This window comes from Acinonyx jubatus, chromosome C2 (assembly GCF_027475565.1).
Source record: "Acinonyx jubatus isolate Ajub_Pintada_27869175 chromosome C2, VMU_Ajub_asm_v1.0, whole genome shotgun sequence".
In the NCBI taxonomy this organism is placed as follows: domain Eukaryota; kingdom Metazoa; phylum Chordata; class Mammalia; order Carnivora; family Felidae; genus Acinonyx; species Acinonyx jubatus.
In genome coordinates this window covers 143,247,646-143,264,946 of record NC_069384.1, presented here as the reverse complement: position 1 = coordinate 143,264,946, position 17,301 = coordinate 143,247,646, and the positions used below count along the sequence as shown (strand labels likewise).

The 17,301-nt window shown below is 37.8% G+C and overlaps 1 protein-coding gene across 9 annotated transcripts in view; it reads right to left on the bottom strand.

Moving 5' to 3' along the window:
* RBMS3 (RNA binding motif single stranded interacting protein 3) overlaps nt 1–17,301 on the bottom strand; it is a 1,316,996-nt gene that overhangs the window by 409,420 nt on the left and 890,275 nt on the right. For all 9 annotated transcript variants that reach the window (XM_053221878.1, XM_053221882.1, XM_053221883.1 and 6 more), the window contains exon 7: nt 12,539–12,630. In XM_053221878.1, the coding sequence (XP_053077853.1) occupies nt 12,539–12,630 (92 nt within the window). The remainder of the gene's footprint in view (nt 1–12,538; nt 12,631–17,301) is intronic.

Sequence of the window (17,301 nt, the reverse complement as noted above, 5' to 3'; positions counted from 1 at the left end):
AAGTATCTTTTCCAACCATAATGTTATGAAAATAAAAATCAATAACAGGAGAAAACTGGAAAATTCACAAATGTGTGGAGATTAAACAACATACTCCTGAACTATCAATAGGTCAAAAGAGAAATCAAAAAGGAAATAAAACATATCTATCTATCTATCTACATCTCTCTCTCCCCCTCCCTCCCTCTTTCTTTCTCTCTATAAATGTACATATATAATCATATATATATATAATCGTATATATATATGTATAACCATATATAAATGCATATATATAACCATATATATAACCATATATATACATATATATGTATATATATAAAACCATACACACACACACACACACACAATTTTGATGAAAGAAATTGAAAAAAACACAAATAAATGAAAAAATATCTCATGCTTATAAACAGAAATAATTAATGTTAAAATATCCACACACATATCTTGCAACAAAAAAAGGAGATACAACATACCAATACCTATTGGATGCAGCAAAAACAGTTCTAAGAAGTTTATATAAATGCCTACATTAAGAAAAAAGAAAAATCTCAAATAAACAACCTAACTTTACACCTCAGGGAACTAGAACAATAACAACAAAATAAACCTGAGTCAATCCAAGAAAAGGAAAAACAATAACAGCAACAACAAAAACCAAGGCATATAGATGAAATAGAGACCAGAAAAGCAACAAAAATATCAACAGTACTAGGAGCTAGCGTTTTAAGAAATATATAAACAAGATTGACAAACCTTTATCTATGAAAAAAAGAGACCCAATAAATAAGAAATGAAAGAGGGCACATCACACTTGATACCACAGAAACACAAAAAAACATAAGATGCTACTGTGAACAATTATATGCCAACAAACTGGGTAACCTAGAATAAGTGGATAAATTCCCAGAAACAACCAATCTGCCAAGACTGAATCAAAAAAAAAAAAAAAAAAAAAGAAAGAAAGAAAAGAGAAAGAAAAAGAAAAAAGAAAATATGAACAGACCAGTAACAATTAAGGAAACTGAATCAGTAATCAAAAATGTCCCAACACAGAAAAGCCCAGGGCCGTATGGTTCCCCTGGTGAATTCTATCAAACACTTAAAGAATTACGGCCTAACCTTCTCAACTCTTCCAAAAATTTAAAGAGACAGGAACACCCCCAAACTCTTTACTAAGGCAGCATTACTCTGATACCAAACCCAGAATGAATTATGTAAGAGAAAGAAAACTATAAGCCAATAACCCCAATACATATGGATGTAAAAATTCTCAATAAAATGCTAGCAAACCAAACTGAACAGCACATTAAAAGAATCATACACCATAATCAAGGGGGATTTATCTTTGGTATGTAAGAATCGTAAATGTAATACACCACAATAATGGAATGAAAAATTCACACCATCATTTCAACAGCTGCAGAGAAAGCATTTGACAAAACAATATTCTTTTATAATATAAACTCTAAACAACATGGATATAGAAGGAATATTCCTCAACATAATAAAGGCCATAAATAAATGATAAGTTCACAGTTAACATCATATTTAATGGTGAAATGCTGAGGACTTTTCCTCTAATATCAGGAACAAGACAAGGATGCCAATTCTCACAAGTTTTATTCAACATAAATACTGGAATTTCTAGTCAGTAATTAGGCAAGAAAACGAAATAAAAGGCATCTAAACTGGAAAAAAAATAAGTAAAGCTGTCTCTGTTTACAGATGACATGATCCTATGTATAGAAAATCCTAAGGATTCCACTGAAAAGCTTTCAAACTAAAACAATTTCAGTAAAGTAGGTAGGATACAAAATCAACATACAGAAATTGGCTTTTCTATGCACTAACAATGAATTTTCTGAAAAATAAGTAAGGGAAACAATCCCATTCAGAGCAGCATCAAAAGGAATACAATACTTAGTAATAAGTTTAACCCTCAAAATGAAAGATCTGTAGACACTGAGAGCTACAACTTTGATGAAAGAAATTGAAGACACAAATAAATGAAAAACTATCCCATGCTTACAAACCGAAATAATTAATGTTAAAATATCCATACTACCCAAAGCCATCAATAAATTCAATGCAATCCCCATCAAAATTCCAATGGTATTTTTCACAAAAATAGAAAAAAAACCAATAATCATATGGAACCACAAAAGACACTGAGTAGTCAAAATAATCCTGAGAAAGAAACACAAATCTGGAGGAATCATACTTTCCGATTTTAACTATATTACAAAGCTATGGTTATCAGACAGTATAGTACTCACATCAAAATAAACACATACACCAGTGAAATAAATTCTAGAGCCCACAAATAAACACTAGCATTTACAGTCTGATAATCTTTGACAAGGATGCAAGAATGCTCATTGGAGAAAGTACCTTCTCTTCAATAAATAGTGTTGGGAATATTGGATACTCACACGGAGAAGAATGAAATTGGATACCTATATTATGCCACTCATAAAAATTCACTTGAAATGGATTAAAGACTTAAACATAAATCCAGAAACCATAAGACTTAAAAATGGATATATGGGTCGTAAAAGCCCTCTTTACAATAAGCGGTTAATATCCAAAATATATAAGCACCTCATGTAACTCAACAGTAAAAGAAAAAAAAATACACTTTACTTAAAAAATGGACAGAAGAACTGAATAAACATGTTTTTCCAAAGAGAACGTTAAAATGGCCAGGAGGTCCATGGAAAGATGCTTGACATCACTAATCATCTGGAAAATGCAAATCGAAACCTCATGAAATATTGCCTCACAAACGTTAACATGCCTCACATGTTAAAACAGCTATCATCAAACAGACGAATAATAACAAGTGTTGGCAAGGATGTGGAGAAAACCCTTGGGCACTGTTGCTGGGACTGTAAATTGGTGCAGCCACTACTTAAAATAGTATAGAGTTTCTTCAAAATAGAAAAACAATAGAACTACCATATATGATCCTGCAATCCCACTTCTGGGTATATATTCAAAGCTAATGAGGGCAGGATGACAAGAGATAGCTTCCCTTCCATGTCAATTGCAGCATGTACAATGGCAAAGGTATAAAAACAACCTATGTGTCCACGTATGAATGAATGGACAAAAAGATATGGTGTATATATAAAATGGAATATTATTCTGCTGCGAGGAGAAAGGAAATCCTGCCATTTGTGACAAGTATAGAACTTGAGTGCATTTTGCTAAGTAAAATGAGTTCAGATGAAGAAAGACAAACATAATACGATATCATTTATATGTGGAATCTTAAAAAGCTGAATTCACAAAAACACAGCATAATGGTTGCCGAAGACTGGAGGTTGGGTGAAATGCCTCCAAATGATGGTCAAAAGATACAGAAGACCAGCTATAAGATAAGTAAGATCTGGGAATCTAATGCAGGGCCTGGTGATTCTAGTTAACAACACTGCATGACATCCTTGGAAGTCTCTCAGAAGGTAGATCTCAAATGTCTTCACCACAAAAAAGAAATGGTAATTATGTGAGGTTATAGTGGTGTTAACTAATCCTACTGTGATAATCATTTTGCAATATATGAACGGATGAAGCTATAACATTTTACACCTTAAACTGACACAGGGCTCATATCTCAATAAAGCTGGGGGATAAAAAGAAATCGAATAGCCAAGCACCACTAGACTAGAGAGAAACATTAGCAGCTTTACAATTTTCTTTGATAGAACAAATCTTTGGAACCCAATAGGTTTGGGTTCAAATCTAGCATCACCATTGACAACCATTGTGAACTTGGGTCATCCCTTGTTTCTTCATCTGTAAAATGGAGATAATAATATCTACTTCACAGGATCCTAGTAAGGATTAAATAGTACAATAAGTATAAAAACACTTATCTTATTAACTAGCAGCAGGTAGAGGGTATTACTCTAAGTGAAATAAGTGAGACAGAGAAAGACAAATACCATATGATTTCACTTATATGTAAAATCAGAAACAACACAAACCAAAAAAGCAGACCCGTAAATACAGAGAACACACCGGTGGTTGACAGAGGGGATTAGGGCTGGAGGGTTGGGCAAAATGGATGAAGGGGAGTGGGAGGTACAGGCTTCTAGTTATGGAATGAATAATTCATACACAGGAAAGGTTTAGTGTGGAGAATATGATTATATCAACGGTATTATATCAGTGCTGTATGGTGACAGACAGTAGCTACATGTGTGGTGAGCACAGCGTGATATAAAGAGGTGTCCCGTCACTATATTGTACACCTGAAGCTGGTTTAACATTGCATGTCAACTATGCTTCAAAGAAAAGGAAAGAAATGCAATTTTCTTTACCCCATACGTGTTGTCTGTTTCCTTGCCTCTTTTAGAATAGACACAGTTAAAGGCCTTGCAGACAGTCCCACAGCACGCCAGTGGTAAATGCAGAAACAAGGTAGGTCACATCTGTCAGTACTGAGGGGGTTTCTCCACGCTAGGATGTTAAACCACTAAGAATAAATATATAGCATGTATTTCTAACATTCAAATTCATGCAGTAATTTTAGAGAAAGCAATTAGAGTCAGCTAGCCAGGGAAGCTTCCATCCCTTCTCAAGGTATTTTCATGTGGTAGGAGAATGGTGTAACACTCCTGGCCTTTTTCTTACTTGTTCACTTACTTAATACTCCCAGATGGGAGGAGTAATGATTTACCTGAATGGTGAGTTCAAGAGCAAGAACTCAGCAAGGGTGACTCATCTTCTCCCTCCATTCTCATGATCCAACAGACAACACATTCACTATATTCTTCTAGGTCTACTGCCATAACCCACCTTTATCCCTTTGCAGGGAAGCCCATACTTCTCCAGCACTTGCTGTAACTAGATGGGATACATCTAATTTTGGCATTCACTATTTGAAGACTCATTTTTCTCATATACCTAAGCCACAGTTTCCTAATACAGTCCTTCCAGTAATTGAATCAATAGTTGTTTGTTGTTTTAATTTTGAGGTTCATTTATTTTTTTCAATGGGATCAGAATCTACATGGGGACAAGGTGATGCTTTTAATTAGGTCCCTTCAATCCACACCAATGCTGATCAGAGACAAGATCTTTTCCATCCAAATTTAAGAACAAATGACTAAAGCCATGAAAGGAGATTGTTCATTATTACTTTTAAACAGTATATCAAGAAACGAGCCATGGATTGTGATCAGCCTGTGGATACACTCTGTTCAGAGGTAGGACAAGAGTTGATATTCTTGCAAATTGAGGAGAACTTGTAGTCCACAGATACCCTGCAGTAAAATCGTATCTGGACGCCTGGTACAGACCTCGATTTACAACCCAAATTAAGGTAAATTTTTTCATTGATTTTTGTTTTTGTCAAATGCTAGGAAAGAAGGAAATTCTATTGGGGCACAAACCCACTGTTTCACCAAAGAAAATACAGTGGAGTCCTCGCAGAAGCACTGGGTAGCACCCACCACCTGATTATGTAAATCGTTTTGTAGAAGCTAATACAAATATTTAACTTCAGAGGATTCTACCTCAAAAACTTTAAATAATTAACAAATAGGATTAAGATCAACCCTGACAATTTCAATATTGGGTTTTGTATCTCTGCATTCAGCATTAGGATTTAAAAAAAAAAAAAAAGGAGCCAAGTTGTCATAGCCAACAAAGCAGACACTCACAAATATTTTACAGCCATGTAAAAGACCAACCGCTAGTATTTCTTTTACTGACAAGTTCAAAAATCTCCATCATGAGGAAAATAATACTCTGTGTTTGTGACAGATGTTCTTCTGTTGGAAATGTCTTTCACAAGAGCATGTGACACAAAGATTCATTTTAGGAAATGACACAGACCAAGGTTTTCATTACATGGCATCAGTCATCCAAGAGTAATGAACTGTGTTAAAACCAACATTGGGCTGCCATTCTTTGGAATTACAGTTATTTAAAGAACATTTCATAACAGTGGTGTAGGGTATCTTGTCATATCTTTATATCCACCAGCACAACAGAACCACATGATGTGACGAAGTATTGAAGGAAATATGTACAGACTCAATTAGAATTTGGTTCTCATGGAAAAGAACTTCTGAGAAATGCACCATTATTATAGATTGAAACTAGAGACTCCCACAAAACAAATAAAGGAGGAAGTAATGGTGATATATCCGACTCTTCCATTATTAAGAAGTGTGGGATAGAGATAACAAAGCCCAAACATGCCAGCTCGCTGAAAAGTCTGCTTTATTTTGAATTACTATAGAAAATTTTTTCATGAAAATCTCTTGTTATGAGATTATACTATAATTTGCTCTCTTCCTTTCTTTTTGATCTCTCTTCAGATACCACCTCATTAGAGAGATTTTCCCTGACCACTCTACTCAAAATGCGTCTCGACCCAACCTTCAACCACCATCCTAATCTCCTATATATTTAGTATCCTTAACCTCTTTTGATGGTCACAGAACCACTTCTTTCTAATCTATTGTAGCTCTTTGTTTATTTTCTGCCTTCTACCAGAAGAATGTGATCTTCATAAAATGTTGGTTCAATGCTATACCTTTAGTATGTAGAACAGCCTTGGTACATAGTAGGTGTTCAACATAAATGCACTGAAAAACTAAAAGAATTAAAGACATTTCTATCTAAATTATAGGCTATATCCCTTATCACCCCGAGAAACGTTTTGGGATATGGACAAATGATGGTATATAGGCTTCTCTGATCCCCTGATTTGGTTGGAAAAACAAACAAAACAAAAATGCCTGGACATTATTCTTGGGATACTAGCATCCCCAGACAGCACTTGCCCATCATTATGTAATGTATTGATCGACTTTCCCACACGGTCTCAGGAAGCAACATCAACCATATTGGCTACTGAACTTGCCTTTAAACAATTACTCTCTCCTTCCCACATAAGAAGCTTTGAGAAGCTTCCTTGTTTGGCTGAATTATGTGTAGGCCTGACCCCACTGTAGGGACCCATGGACATCAAATAACCTGCTTACTCTCATATGGTAAATGGTAAAAGCAGAGGCTCTTAACAGGGCCTTTGATGCACAGGAGTCTGGCATGTGCCTGTGCTTTCATAAGAGTAGCTTTGGTTGATAACAAGCCACATCATGAGGCTAGCAGTCAAACTTAAAATTTTTTTTTCTAGACTATTCTATAAAGTAGGCCTTCTTCCATTAACTAAAATTCTCCTATTAGAATATAACTGTTAGGGTTATGTAATAACCATAGGGGTAATGTATTTTCAACTAATTTTATGCATATACATATTTGAATTTACAGAATCATTTTCCTATATTGATTTTTTAATTTGTATCTCTCTTGATGTCAGATGAATAAAATTTCGTTAATTTTAATTTTTTTCCTTAAAGAGAACTACTATTAAGGTCATTGATTTATAGGAAAGAATTCCTTTCCTCTGATCCCAATCTAGTTCTCTGCCATAGTTGACATGGGATTTAAATACTATCCCTGATATGCTTAACATCCTCTTGGACACTTGGTCTCTTTTGTGATCACTTAGCTTTGATTTATTCTACATATCCCACAGTGATGGGAATCACCTTTGGTAATTGGAATGGCAGTGCTAAGAGCAGACCTGATAAAACCTTTTTTTTAAGGGGCCTGAGGAAGGGGCCACTCCTTCTCTGTGGGCTATTCATTTAGAAAGAGATGTGCTCTGTTTACTTGAGTTTGAAATTGGTAGATAGAAAATAAGAAAGAGGCCTGCTAAACTTGAGATAACTCAAGGTTTGGCTGGTAATAATTGTTGACTGTTCAATATGTAGAGCCATTCCAGAATCTCCAAATTTATGTCCAGGAAAACTCAGTTTCTAGAGCCATATAGCCCTCTAGTGAGGCCTCAGTGACACCAGGAGGAATAATGGACAAGAAAGATCTCTCTAGAAGGCAGACAGGGATTATACGACTGGCTAACCAGTGAACTTACTGCACTGCAAAGCTAGAATTCTATTCCTGCCCCCAGTAATCAGCAATTGCAGCTGGTTACCCATTCTCTCTGTTCCCAAACAGTGGTCTTCCTTTAGTTTCATGCATCCTATTTTTTCTCTATTGTTGTATGCTGTGGAAGATGGGATAGATAACCTGTCTTTTAAGCTTATGAGTGCTAAGCCAGGAGAGGCAGCCGTGTCTGAGCCTGTTGGGGATGACGGCATCACCAGATGTGATTAGAGGATGAGGCTTTGAGGTATGCTCCTTTGAGGAAGGAATGAACACATGCTACCCAAAATGTATAAATGGGAAGAATGGTGTAATGGATGTTGGACAGCCAAAAAGATGAACTATTCTTAATTTTCTCTACTAGAGGCAACAAAGCTAAATTATTCATAATCCTAGGTTCTTTTGCAGCTAAGGAGAAACCATATGACTCAGTGTGGGCCATTATGATGTAAACACAAGTTCCTAAGTTAGGATTCTGGGAAAGCTTTTAAAAGGACCAAATCAGTCAGAATGATCCATTAGCTTCAGATTCTTTTGTTTTTCCTGGTTAAGATGGATAGCATATCTGGGCTTTAGAAACAACATATGCAGGGGTGCCTGGGTAGCTCAACTGCTTAAGCATCTAATTTCAGCTCAGGTCATGATCTCATGGGTTCATGGGTTCAAGCCCTGCATTGGGCTCCATGCGGGCAATGTGGAGCCTGCTTGGGATTTCTCTCTCTCTCTCTCTCTCTCTCTCTCTCTCTCTCTGTCTCTGTCTCTGTCTCAAAAATAAACATCCTTAATCCTTGAGGGCACCCCAATGCATTTGCTCTTCATTGCCTATCTATGGCCTTCTTATTAATAAGAAAATAAACACCTACAAGGTTAAGCCATCCTTAGATGTTTTTGTTTCTCAGCTCTTTTTACGCTTACAGAGACACATTCCTTAGCCAATGATTTTCTTCTAAATACACTGAAGTTGGCAAGAACAGTAACAGCCAATATCCTTAATCCAGGGCAATCCAGTAGCAATCCCAGGAGAAGGACTAAATATTAAAAATCCAGAATAAGAAAGAAGTTTTATTCAACTTGATTCTCCAACACCTAGCACCGTGCCTGATACTTAGCAGGTAATAAAAATGTTTGCTGATGTTATTTATTTTATTTCCCCAAAAACTGTTTTATAATGACATACCACTTAAAGCAAACATTAGAATTCATAGAAGGTTCAGTAACAAATTTGAATTTAATGAATAACAACATTCATTGAATAATTAACATTTACTGAATTCTTAGTGTAATCTAAGCACTATGCTAAATTCTTTGTGTATTTTTTTAATTAATTCTGACAGGCATCCTTAGTTCAATAATGTTAAGTATTATTATTAGAGAGTTTCAGAGATATTTAAATTATTTAGCCAAGGCCACACATTCAGGTGGTATCAGAGCCAAAATTCAAGGCCAAGTTTATCTCTCTCCAAACCTACACTCAACCACTACGTATTACTAGAATATTCTAAATCTGCTCTCTTCAAAGGAACATTTTCTTTGATCCCTAAAAACTCTTTTGACAGAACAGCAAGTATACAGAAAATGTTAGTTTGTGTTAATGGCTATACATTATTAATCAATTACCACTTACTGGATGATTTATTGTTTGATTCTTCTTAGTTGACAAATCAGTTGAATTTTTCATATGCACACACTGGAATAAGTTAGCTAGAGCGATTCCCTTGGACAGCTTTGTGAACACTCCAGGTTGCTACTGGGAACCTAGATTATTTGTAGCCTTTTTGCTTTAAAATCCTAGAGTCTTTAAAATGTAGCACCACAACCTGCATGGTAGGATATTGATAGGAACAAGGATGCAGGAGGCGATTCAGTAGATACTTAAATGGCAAAAAATATAGTGCAAGTTTCACACACCCTGCGGACTGCAGGTTTATATGATAATAAATTATAGTTATCACCAGGACAAAGGGGAAAAAAAAAGGCCATGAAATCCAATAGCTCAGTGAGAAATCTGCTAATACAGGTGGTCAAGCTTGTTCCATTTCATTGTCAAAGGGAGGCTATTTATTTGCTTCTGGGTAGTTAAATTACAGAGCCATTTACTGCTGAAAGTTTTCTAGTACGCAGATGTGGATCTAAGGCTCTGGGCTTTAGATTCAAAGTCTGAGAGAAAAATAGAGGAATAAGAACGTACTCCACAGACAGCATAATTGATAAGGGAGAAATCTTTCAGCAACTCCAGAAATAAAATAAGTGTTTTTAAACATTCTGATTGGAATCTCCTTACATTGAACATTGTACAGTGAACATCGGGGACAGGCTGCGGGTAAAAACGCTGGCTATAATGAATCACTTTTTAGAAGCTCTTTAAAATATATTCCCTTTGATAGCCTCCTATTTAGGTAAGAGGTCAGTGATTGGCGTACGTGTGTGTAAGAGAGAGTGAGATAGAGACAGAGATTCCTTGTGTACCAGAATGCTCAGAAACAAAGGGAAAATAGCCATGATGGCTCTTCAGTAGTTATAAAATCAATGCCAACTTTCTTTGCCTGTTGTGCAAGAGGATAGGGATTTTTATCCAACAAGTAACACTACACATACATTTATATATATTTTTCCCAGAACATTTCCAAAACTTGTTAGTCCATCAACAAAATAAATCAAAGATACTCCAATAACATTTTCTTCATAAGCATTTTTATAATGATTTTCTTGTCAGTTGCCTTTCAGTCTATCTGCCTGTCTCCAGCAACTATATTTTACCACTTGTTTCCTGGGTATTGGATTCCTTGCTTAAGTTGCCAGGTAACTTAACTCTTTGCCAAGTACCCCTTAAACCAAGACATGTATATATTTCCCTTATTAATTACAAATATTGATTTCATCCATCTTAGTTCATGAGCAAATTGGAAGCTCCAGGCACACTCTTGATGAGGAATATATTACACAGCAGAAAGAATTCAAATTCCAATTTATATAGCCTTGAAAAACAACTAATGTGTTGTAAGAGGGCTATGAGTCCACCAACATAATCTATGTGGAAAGTGACCTACAACCAAAGATTAACAGATATGAGTGGTATCAGCTTACTAAAAGATATCTGAAGACGAAGAAAACCATATACCCTACCTCTGGTTATCTCAGGCTGAAACTGAAAAATATTATAAGGGGATGTTAGCAGTCATAACAAGATCATAGGAGTGAAAATTTGATGACTTGGTCTTATGGGGATGGTTAATGGTAACTACATGAATTGGCCCCATACATGAATGTGGCCCAAATGCATTAGGTCTGAATTTCATGATCTGTTGGTTTTTTTAGCTGACTTTTGAAAATCCAGAGACAAATTAATTCAATAGCAGCAATCAAAAAATTATTTAAAAATTTTAGGTGCATGTGAATAAATCCAAAATGACCATTAATTGGAAGCAAATACGTAACAAGCATCTATATGCTATAAATAATTTTCTTAAACTTTTTATTTGAAAATAATCATAGATTTACATCAAAGTGTAAAGATATTATATGGAGATCCCATTCACTCTTTACCCAGTTCCCTCCAAGTTTATCTTACATAATTACAGCAAAATATCAAAACCAGAAAACTGACATCAATATGCATGTATAGTTCTATGATATTTTAACATACATGTATAATATTCTTGTAATCACCACTGCAATTAGAATTCAAAACTATTTAAAATGATCGTATTTATTTTCTTGAGTATAAACATGCATTATGATTCCAGAGAGAAAGCTCCAGACTACTGTTTTACAAAACAACGAATGTGTATTGAAATTTATTAATATCTAGGAAATTGTTATCTAGTAAAGCTATACATAAAGGTCAAAGTGAAATTCTAACAATACAGACAATGTATGCTTTTTTAAAAAATGTTTATTTTTGAGAGAAAGACAGAATGCAAGCAGGGGAGGGCAGAGAGAGAGAGGGAGACACAATCTGAAGCAGGCTCCAGGCTCTGAGCTGTGAGCACATAGCCCCATGCGGGGCTCAAACTCAGGAACCGTGAGATCATGACCAGAGCCAACTGGAGGCTCAACCAACTGAGCTGCCCAGGCACCCCCCCCAGACAATGTATGCTTTAACTGAACTCATTTCCTTGCATAGACCAGATAACCTCATGATTCAGCCATCAGCTGTCCCCAACATAACAGTAAATAATTTTTAGCACAGTTTAACAATGACAACTTGCTGAGAATTATACTACTCCCAAACTCTTCACTGATGAAAGCCCTAGACACACACACACACACACACACACACACACACACACACACACACGCTTCCTTTTTCAGGCAAAACAGAGCACTTTACAAGTGCCCTTAACGTGCTAATGAGGTCACCATAACAAAAGAGCATATTAATAAGTATACACAAAGAAACAATGAAATAAACCAGCCAGGATTTTCCAAACCAAACCTATTATAAGGCGCCTTGCCTTCCCTAACAACTAAATGTAATTCAAATCATTGCAAATTCCAGTTCTGATTCAGCTCACAGCCGTGGAGAAACAGACGATCACAAAAGAAAACAAAATCGAAACGCCCATCTTACCTTGGCCATCTGTGCCTGCACTCCATTTGCCTTGAGAGATGCTACTGCTTTCTGTGCGGCTGCAGGACTGTCAAAATCCACAAAACCGTACCCTGTGAAAGTACAATACCCCTTGTTAGTGCTGCATCTCTATCATACAGGGGGACGGTGTGTTTGTGGCCACACTTTCATTCGTAACTTCTGGAATAACCATAAAGGCTCTCAAGCCATTGGCCTTCATGTGTCAGGAGAGATACCACGATACCATTAAATGTAAAATTGTAAGTCTCTTATTTTCTGGAGATTGGGTATGCCGTCAGCCATCTGATTTGGGCTAATCGGACGAGTACGGTAATACATTATTTAACCATGACCCTCTTCAGTGAATTTGCGGCAAGGATGAGGAGCACAAAATGCTGAAAACGACAGAAAAGTCTATGTCTGAAGTCAATTTTCAAAACCTCAAAAAAGCTCATGTTAATAAAAAGCCTCGATAGATCAGTTTATTCGAGTGATTACTCACAGCCTCTACAGTGCCTGGCACCTAGTAGACATTTAATATAATAAATGTATGTTGACTGTGTGAATGAATGAAGGTTGTGAATGAGAGTTAGGGTCTCAACCCAGTTCCAGCTGATACGTAAGCCCATGCTAACTCACCACAGAACCTTGTCTCACTTGATGACAATATCTTCTAATTTACGTTTATTTATTTATTTTGAGAAAGAGAGAGAACAAGCAAGCGGGGGAGGGACAGAGAGAGAAAGGGAGAGAGAGAATCCCAAGCAGGCTCCACACTGTCAGCACAGAGTCTGATGTGGGGCTTGAACCCACAAACTGCAAGATCATGACCTGAGCCCAAATTAAGAGTCAGACACTTAACTGACTGAGCCACCCAGGTGCCCCTTGATGACATCTTAACTAAGACTTTTTCACTCTTAAGTGATGTGTGATTGAATAATTAAATAGTCAAGCTTCTTTTTTTTTTAATATTTTTTAATGTTTATTCTTTTTTTGAGAGACGACAGAGCATGATTGGGGGAGGGCAGAGAGAGAGGGAGACACAGAATCAGAAGCAGGCTCCAGGGCTCTGAGTTGTCAGCACAGAACCCGATGTGGGGCTCGAACTCATGAACCATGAGACCATGCCCTAGCCGAAGTTGGACGCTTAACCGACTGAGCCACCCAGGAGCCCGTCAAGCTTCTTTAAAAATAATTTAAACAGTGACCGGTGTCACATATTTGTTACTGAAGTATAATCTGAAAAAGGCACAGGAGTTCCCTCTACTGTTCTCTGCCCCTGTGCCTGTGTAAGTGCATATACAGAGTGAGGCCAGGGGAATAGCTAGAATCAATGAAACAGAATCAATGGAAAGGCGATTCTGTAGGACCATAAACTAGCTGATATTAGTCTGGGGCTTTAGCCTAACTGTAATGTCAGCTGCCCTAAGAACATCTCAAAATTAGAAAGCTCAAGCATGAGTATGAGGGCAGCTTTACCTGGCATGTCTAACAAGCCCATCATATGTATCCTCTTCTTATCTGTCAGTCACGGATTTGCTCTGCACTCTCATGCTTGTTCCCCAGAAGTCTGGAGGTGAGCAAGCCTAGTAACCATGCTCTGGGACCCACCCCGCCATCGCCAAAGAAGAGCGCAAGGGAATTCAATTACCAAGTTGTTTCTTTTAATTAACTTTTTAATTTTCTCCCCTCAAATCCCTGCTTCTTTTTCTCCCTCCCAGCATGGTATCCTAAAATGAACTTGTTACACAGCAGTGTACCATAAAATGCTCTTGAAAAGCTGGGCAGAGAAGCTGCGAAGTTTGTGTTTCTAATCCAAAGGGAAGCCCGCTCTGTAAGTACTGCTAATTCTTCTCTTCCCACAAAATTCAAACTATGTGAGTAATAGGAGTCTTGCCACCCACTAAGATGAGTCAGATAGGGGAAAATAAAAGCAGAAAGAGAAAGGGGGAGAAAAGAACAAAATAAGTCAAGAAGTAGGGTCAGGGGAGCAGAAGGTAAAACTAAAGTGTAGATATTATCTCTTATGTATCAATGTGTCGTGCTGGGTAGTTGACATGTTGATAACTGGTGAAATGATAACTTCATGTATCACTGGCCTCGTGCCTATTCATGATACATGAAGAAACAGAGGCTCAAGCCAAACGTCACAAATACCCACTAATTTCAAGCTGCCTCATTGCCAGGTCCAGGATTTGAAGTGAAGTCGTCATAAGCCCTTCCCAAATGCACCACACAATGAACTACTTTATAACCCCACTTTGCACATTCTTTAGAGTAGCCCCTGAAGCCTACCGGGAAGAGGACACAATTCTTGAAAATTCCTTGATTTTGAAGTTAGGACACAGAACAAAGCAGTGCCACAAGTGGTTTCAATGCAGTTCATTTAGTCCGTACATTTATTAATGGTTGAATTTCCAGCAGAACAGGCTAAGTGAAATTTGACAAGGCACCCCCTTCCACTACATGCTTGGGTCAGTTGTCCTTATCGATTCACATGCTCATTCTTTCATTCAATAATGAAATTCTGAGGTGCCTGGGTGGCTCAGTGGGTTGGGCATCTGACTCTTGATGTCAGCTCAGGTCATAATCTCACGGTTCATGGGGTCAAGCCCCACATTGGGCTCTGTGCTAACAGCATAGAGTCTGCTTGGGATTCTTTCTCTCTTTTCTCTCTCTGCCCCTCCCCTGCTCATAGGCGCGCGCTCTCTCTCTCTCTCTCTCTCTCTATTTATGTCAAAATAAATAAATAGGTTAAAAATTTTAATTAAAAAATGAAATTCTATTTCAGGCACTTTGCCAGGCACATGAACACAGCAGTTAAAAAGAATGGCCCTATTTCTCGCCCTTGTGCATTTTTAGAGTTGAGAGATGAACAGGAAACAAATAGCCACACAAATGAATCTACAAGTACCAAATGGCAGAACTGTCTTGAAAGAAATGAAAGCATATAATACAGAATCTGACTACTGAGTGTTCATTATTGAAAGTCTTAGGGAAGCAGTGGCACAAAATGATTTGCATTTCTTAAAATATCCTGGCTGAAGACTGAGTTGTTGTGGGGAAGGTGGACAGCAAGAGTGTCATCGGGAGAAGAGTTAGGGGCTATGACAGCAACCCAGACAAATGGCGGCTGGTGATAAAATGGAGGGGATGAAATGGATGGTTTGAATTATATTTTGGAGGCAGAATTAGCAGGACTTGATGATAGCTTGGCCAGGATGGAAGTAGGGGAGATATAGACGACAAGGATTACTACTGATTTTTTTGGCATAAGCCACTGGGTGGGTGGAGATGTGATTTACTAAAGTGGGGAGCCTGGAAGAGCATCCAACAGGGGAGAGGGAAAATTAAAATATCGGTTGAGTCAGAAATGTCTGTGAGACATCTAAGTAAAAATGTCAGAGAGCAGTTGGATATATTAGGCTAGTGCTCAGAAAAGAGGATAGGATTGGGGATATAAATTGGGAGGTCAACAGCATAAAGATGTGATTTATAGAGACGGAAAGAGACAAAAACGCCTAGCGTAAGTAGAAACCAAGGACCCAAGTTTGGAGCTTGAACAACTTCGGCATTTAGGTGTCAGGTGGGAACAAGAGATTGCAAAGGAGAATCAGAGAGGGAGAAGGGAATGAAAAGGGAAGAGGATGTCTCAAGGACAAGGGAAGAAGCTGTTCCAAGGAGAGAGAAATCAGCTGTCATGTGTCACTGACGGTGTAAGCGAGATGAGGGCTTGCAAATGTCCAGTGTGCTTAGGAACGTGGGAGTCATGATCATGATTTGCTTCAGGCAAGTGGTAGGGACTGAAGCCTGTTGGGTAGTTAAAGAGTAGCAGCAAAGAGGGAGAGGGGGAGAGAGTGTTTGCAGGTCTCCTTGTTATCTTGCTAGGAAGGAGAATTAAGAGATGGTCAGCGAGAGGGTGATACAATGTCAAACGAGCTGTTTTGGTTAAAGATAGGAGATACCAAGGCTTTTAACCTTCGCTGCACACTAGAATCACCTTGAGAGATGAAAAAAAATACTAGTGTCCATTTCTCACTCCCAGGAAAGTAAATCAATATCTTTGGTAATATGGCCCAGGTGTTTATACACACACACACTCACACACCCACCCACCCACCCACACACACACACACACACACAGTGGTGCATGTGTGTACGTGTATATGTGTGTTCCTCAGCTGATTTTAGTGGGAAGCCAGGGAACTACAGAGTATTCATTCAAGGCATTCAACAAATACTTATTTGTTGCACCCACTATGGGACTGTTCTTGGCAATTTCAGATCGGGATAGGAATGATCAAACAGAAAGCAAAAGATCAAAACTTCCAGAGGGCAAGAGGATAATTTATAGAATAATGTTGCTGGAAAGTGATGGAGTGAGAGAATCTAGAACATATGTGAAGTGCTGCCTTTACTAAAAGAGGGATCTTTTGGGCACCTGGGTGGCTCAGGTCCAACTCTTGGTTTCGGCTCAGGTCATGGTCTCATGGTTTGTGAGTTCGAGCCCCATGATGGGCTCTGTACTGCCAGTGCAGAGCCTGCTGGAGATCCTCTGTCTCTCTGTCTCTTTGCTCCTCCTCTGCTCACTCTCTCTCTCTCTCAAAAGAAATCAATAAACATTAAATAAAAGAGGGATCCTTCCCTTTACTCATTGCAACTTGAAGGAAGAAATAAAAAAGATCACTCTTGGTTAATCGTTGTTACTTATTATATGTAGCCAGTCATTGGGACTGTACTTAACACATAGCGTGTGCTTCATA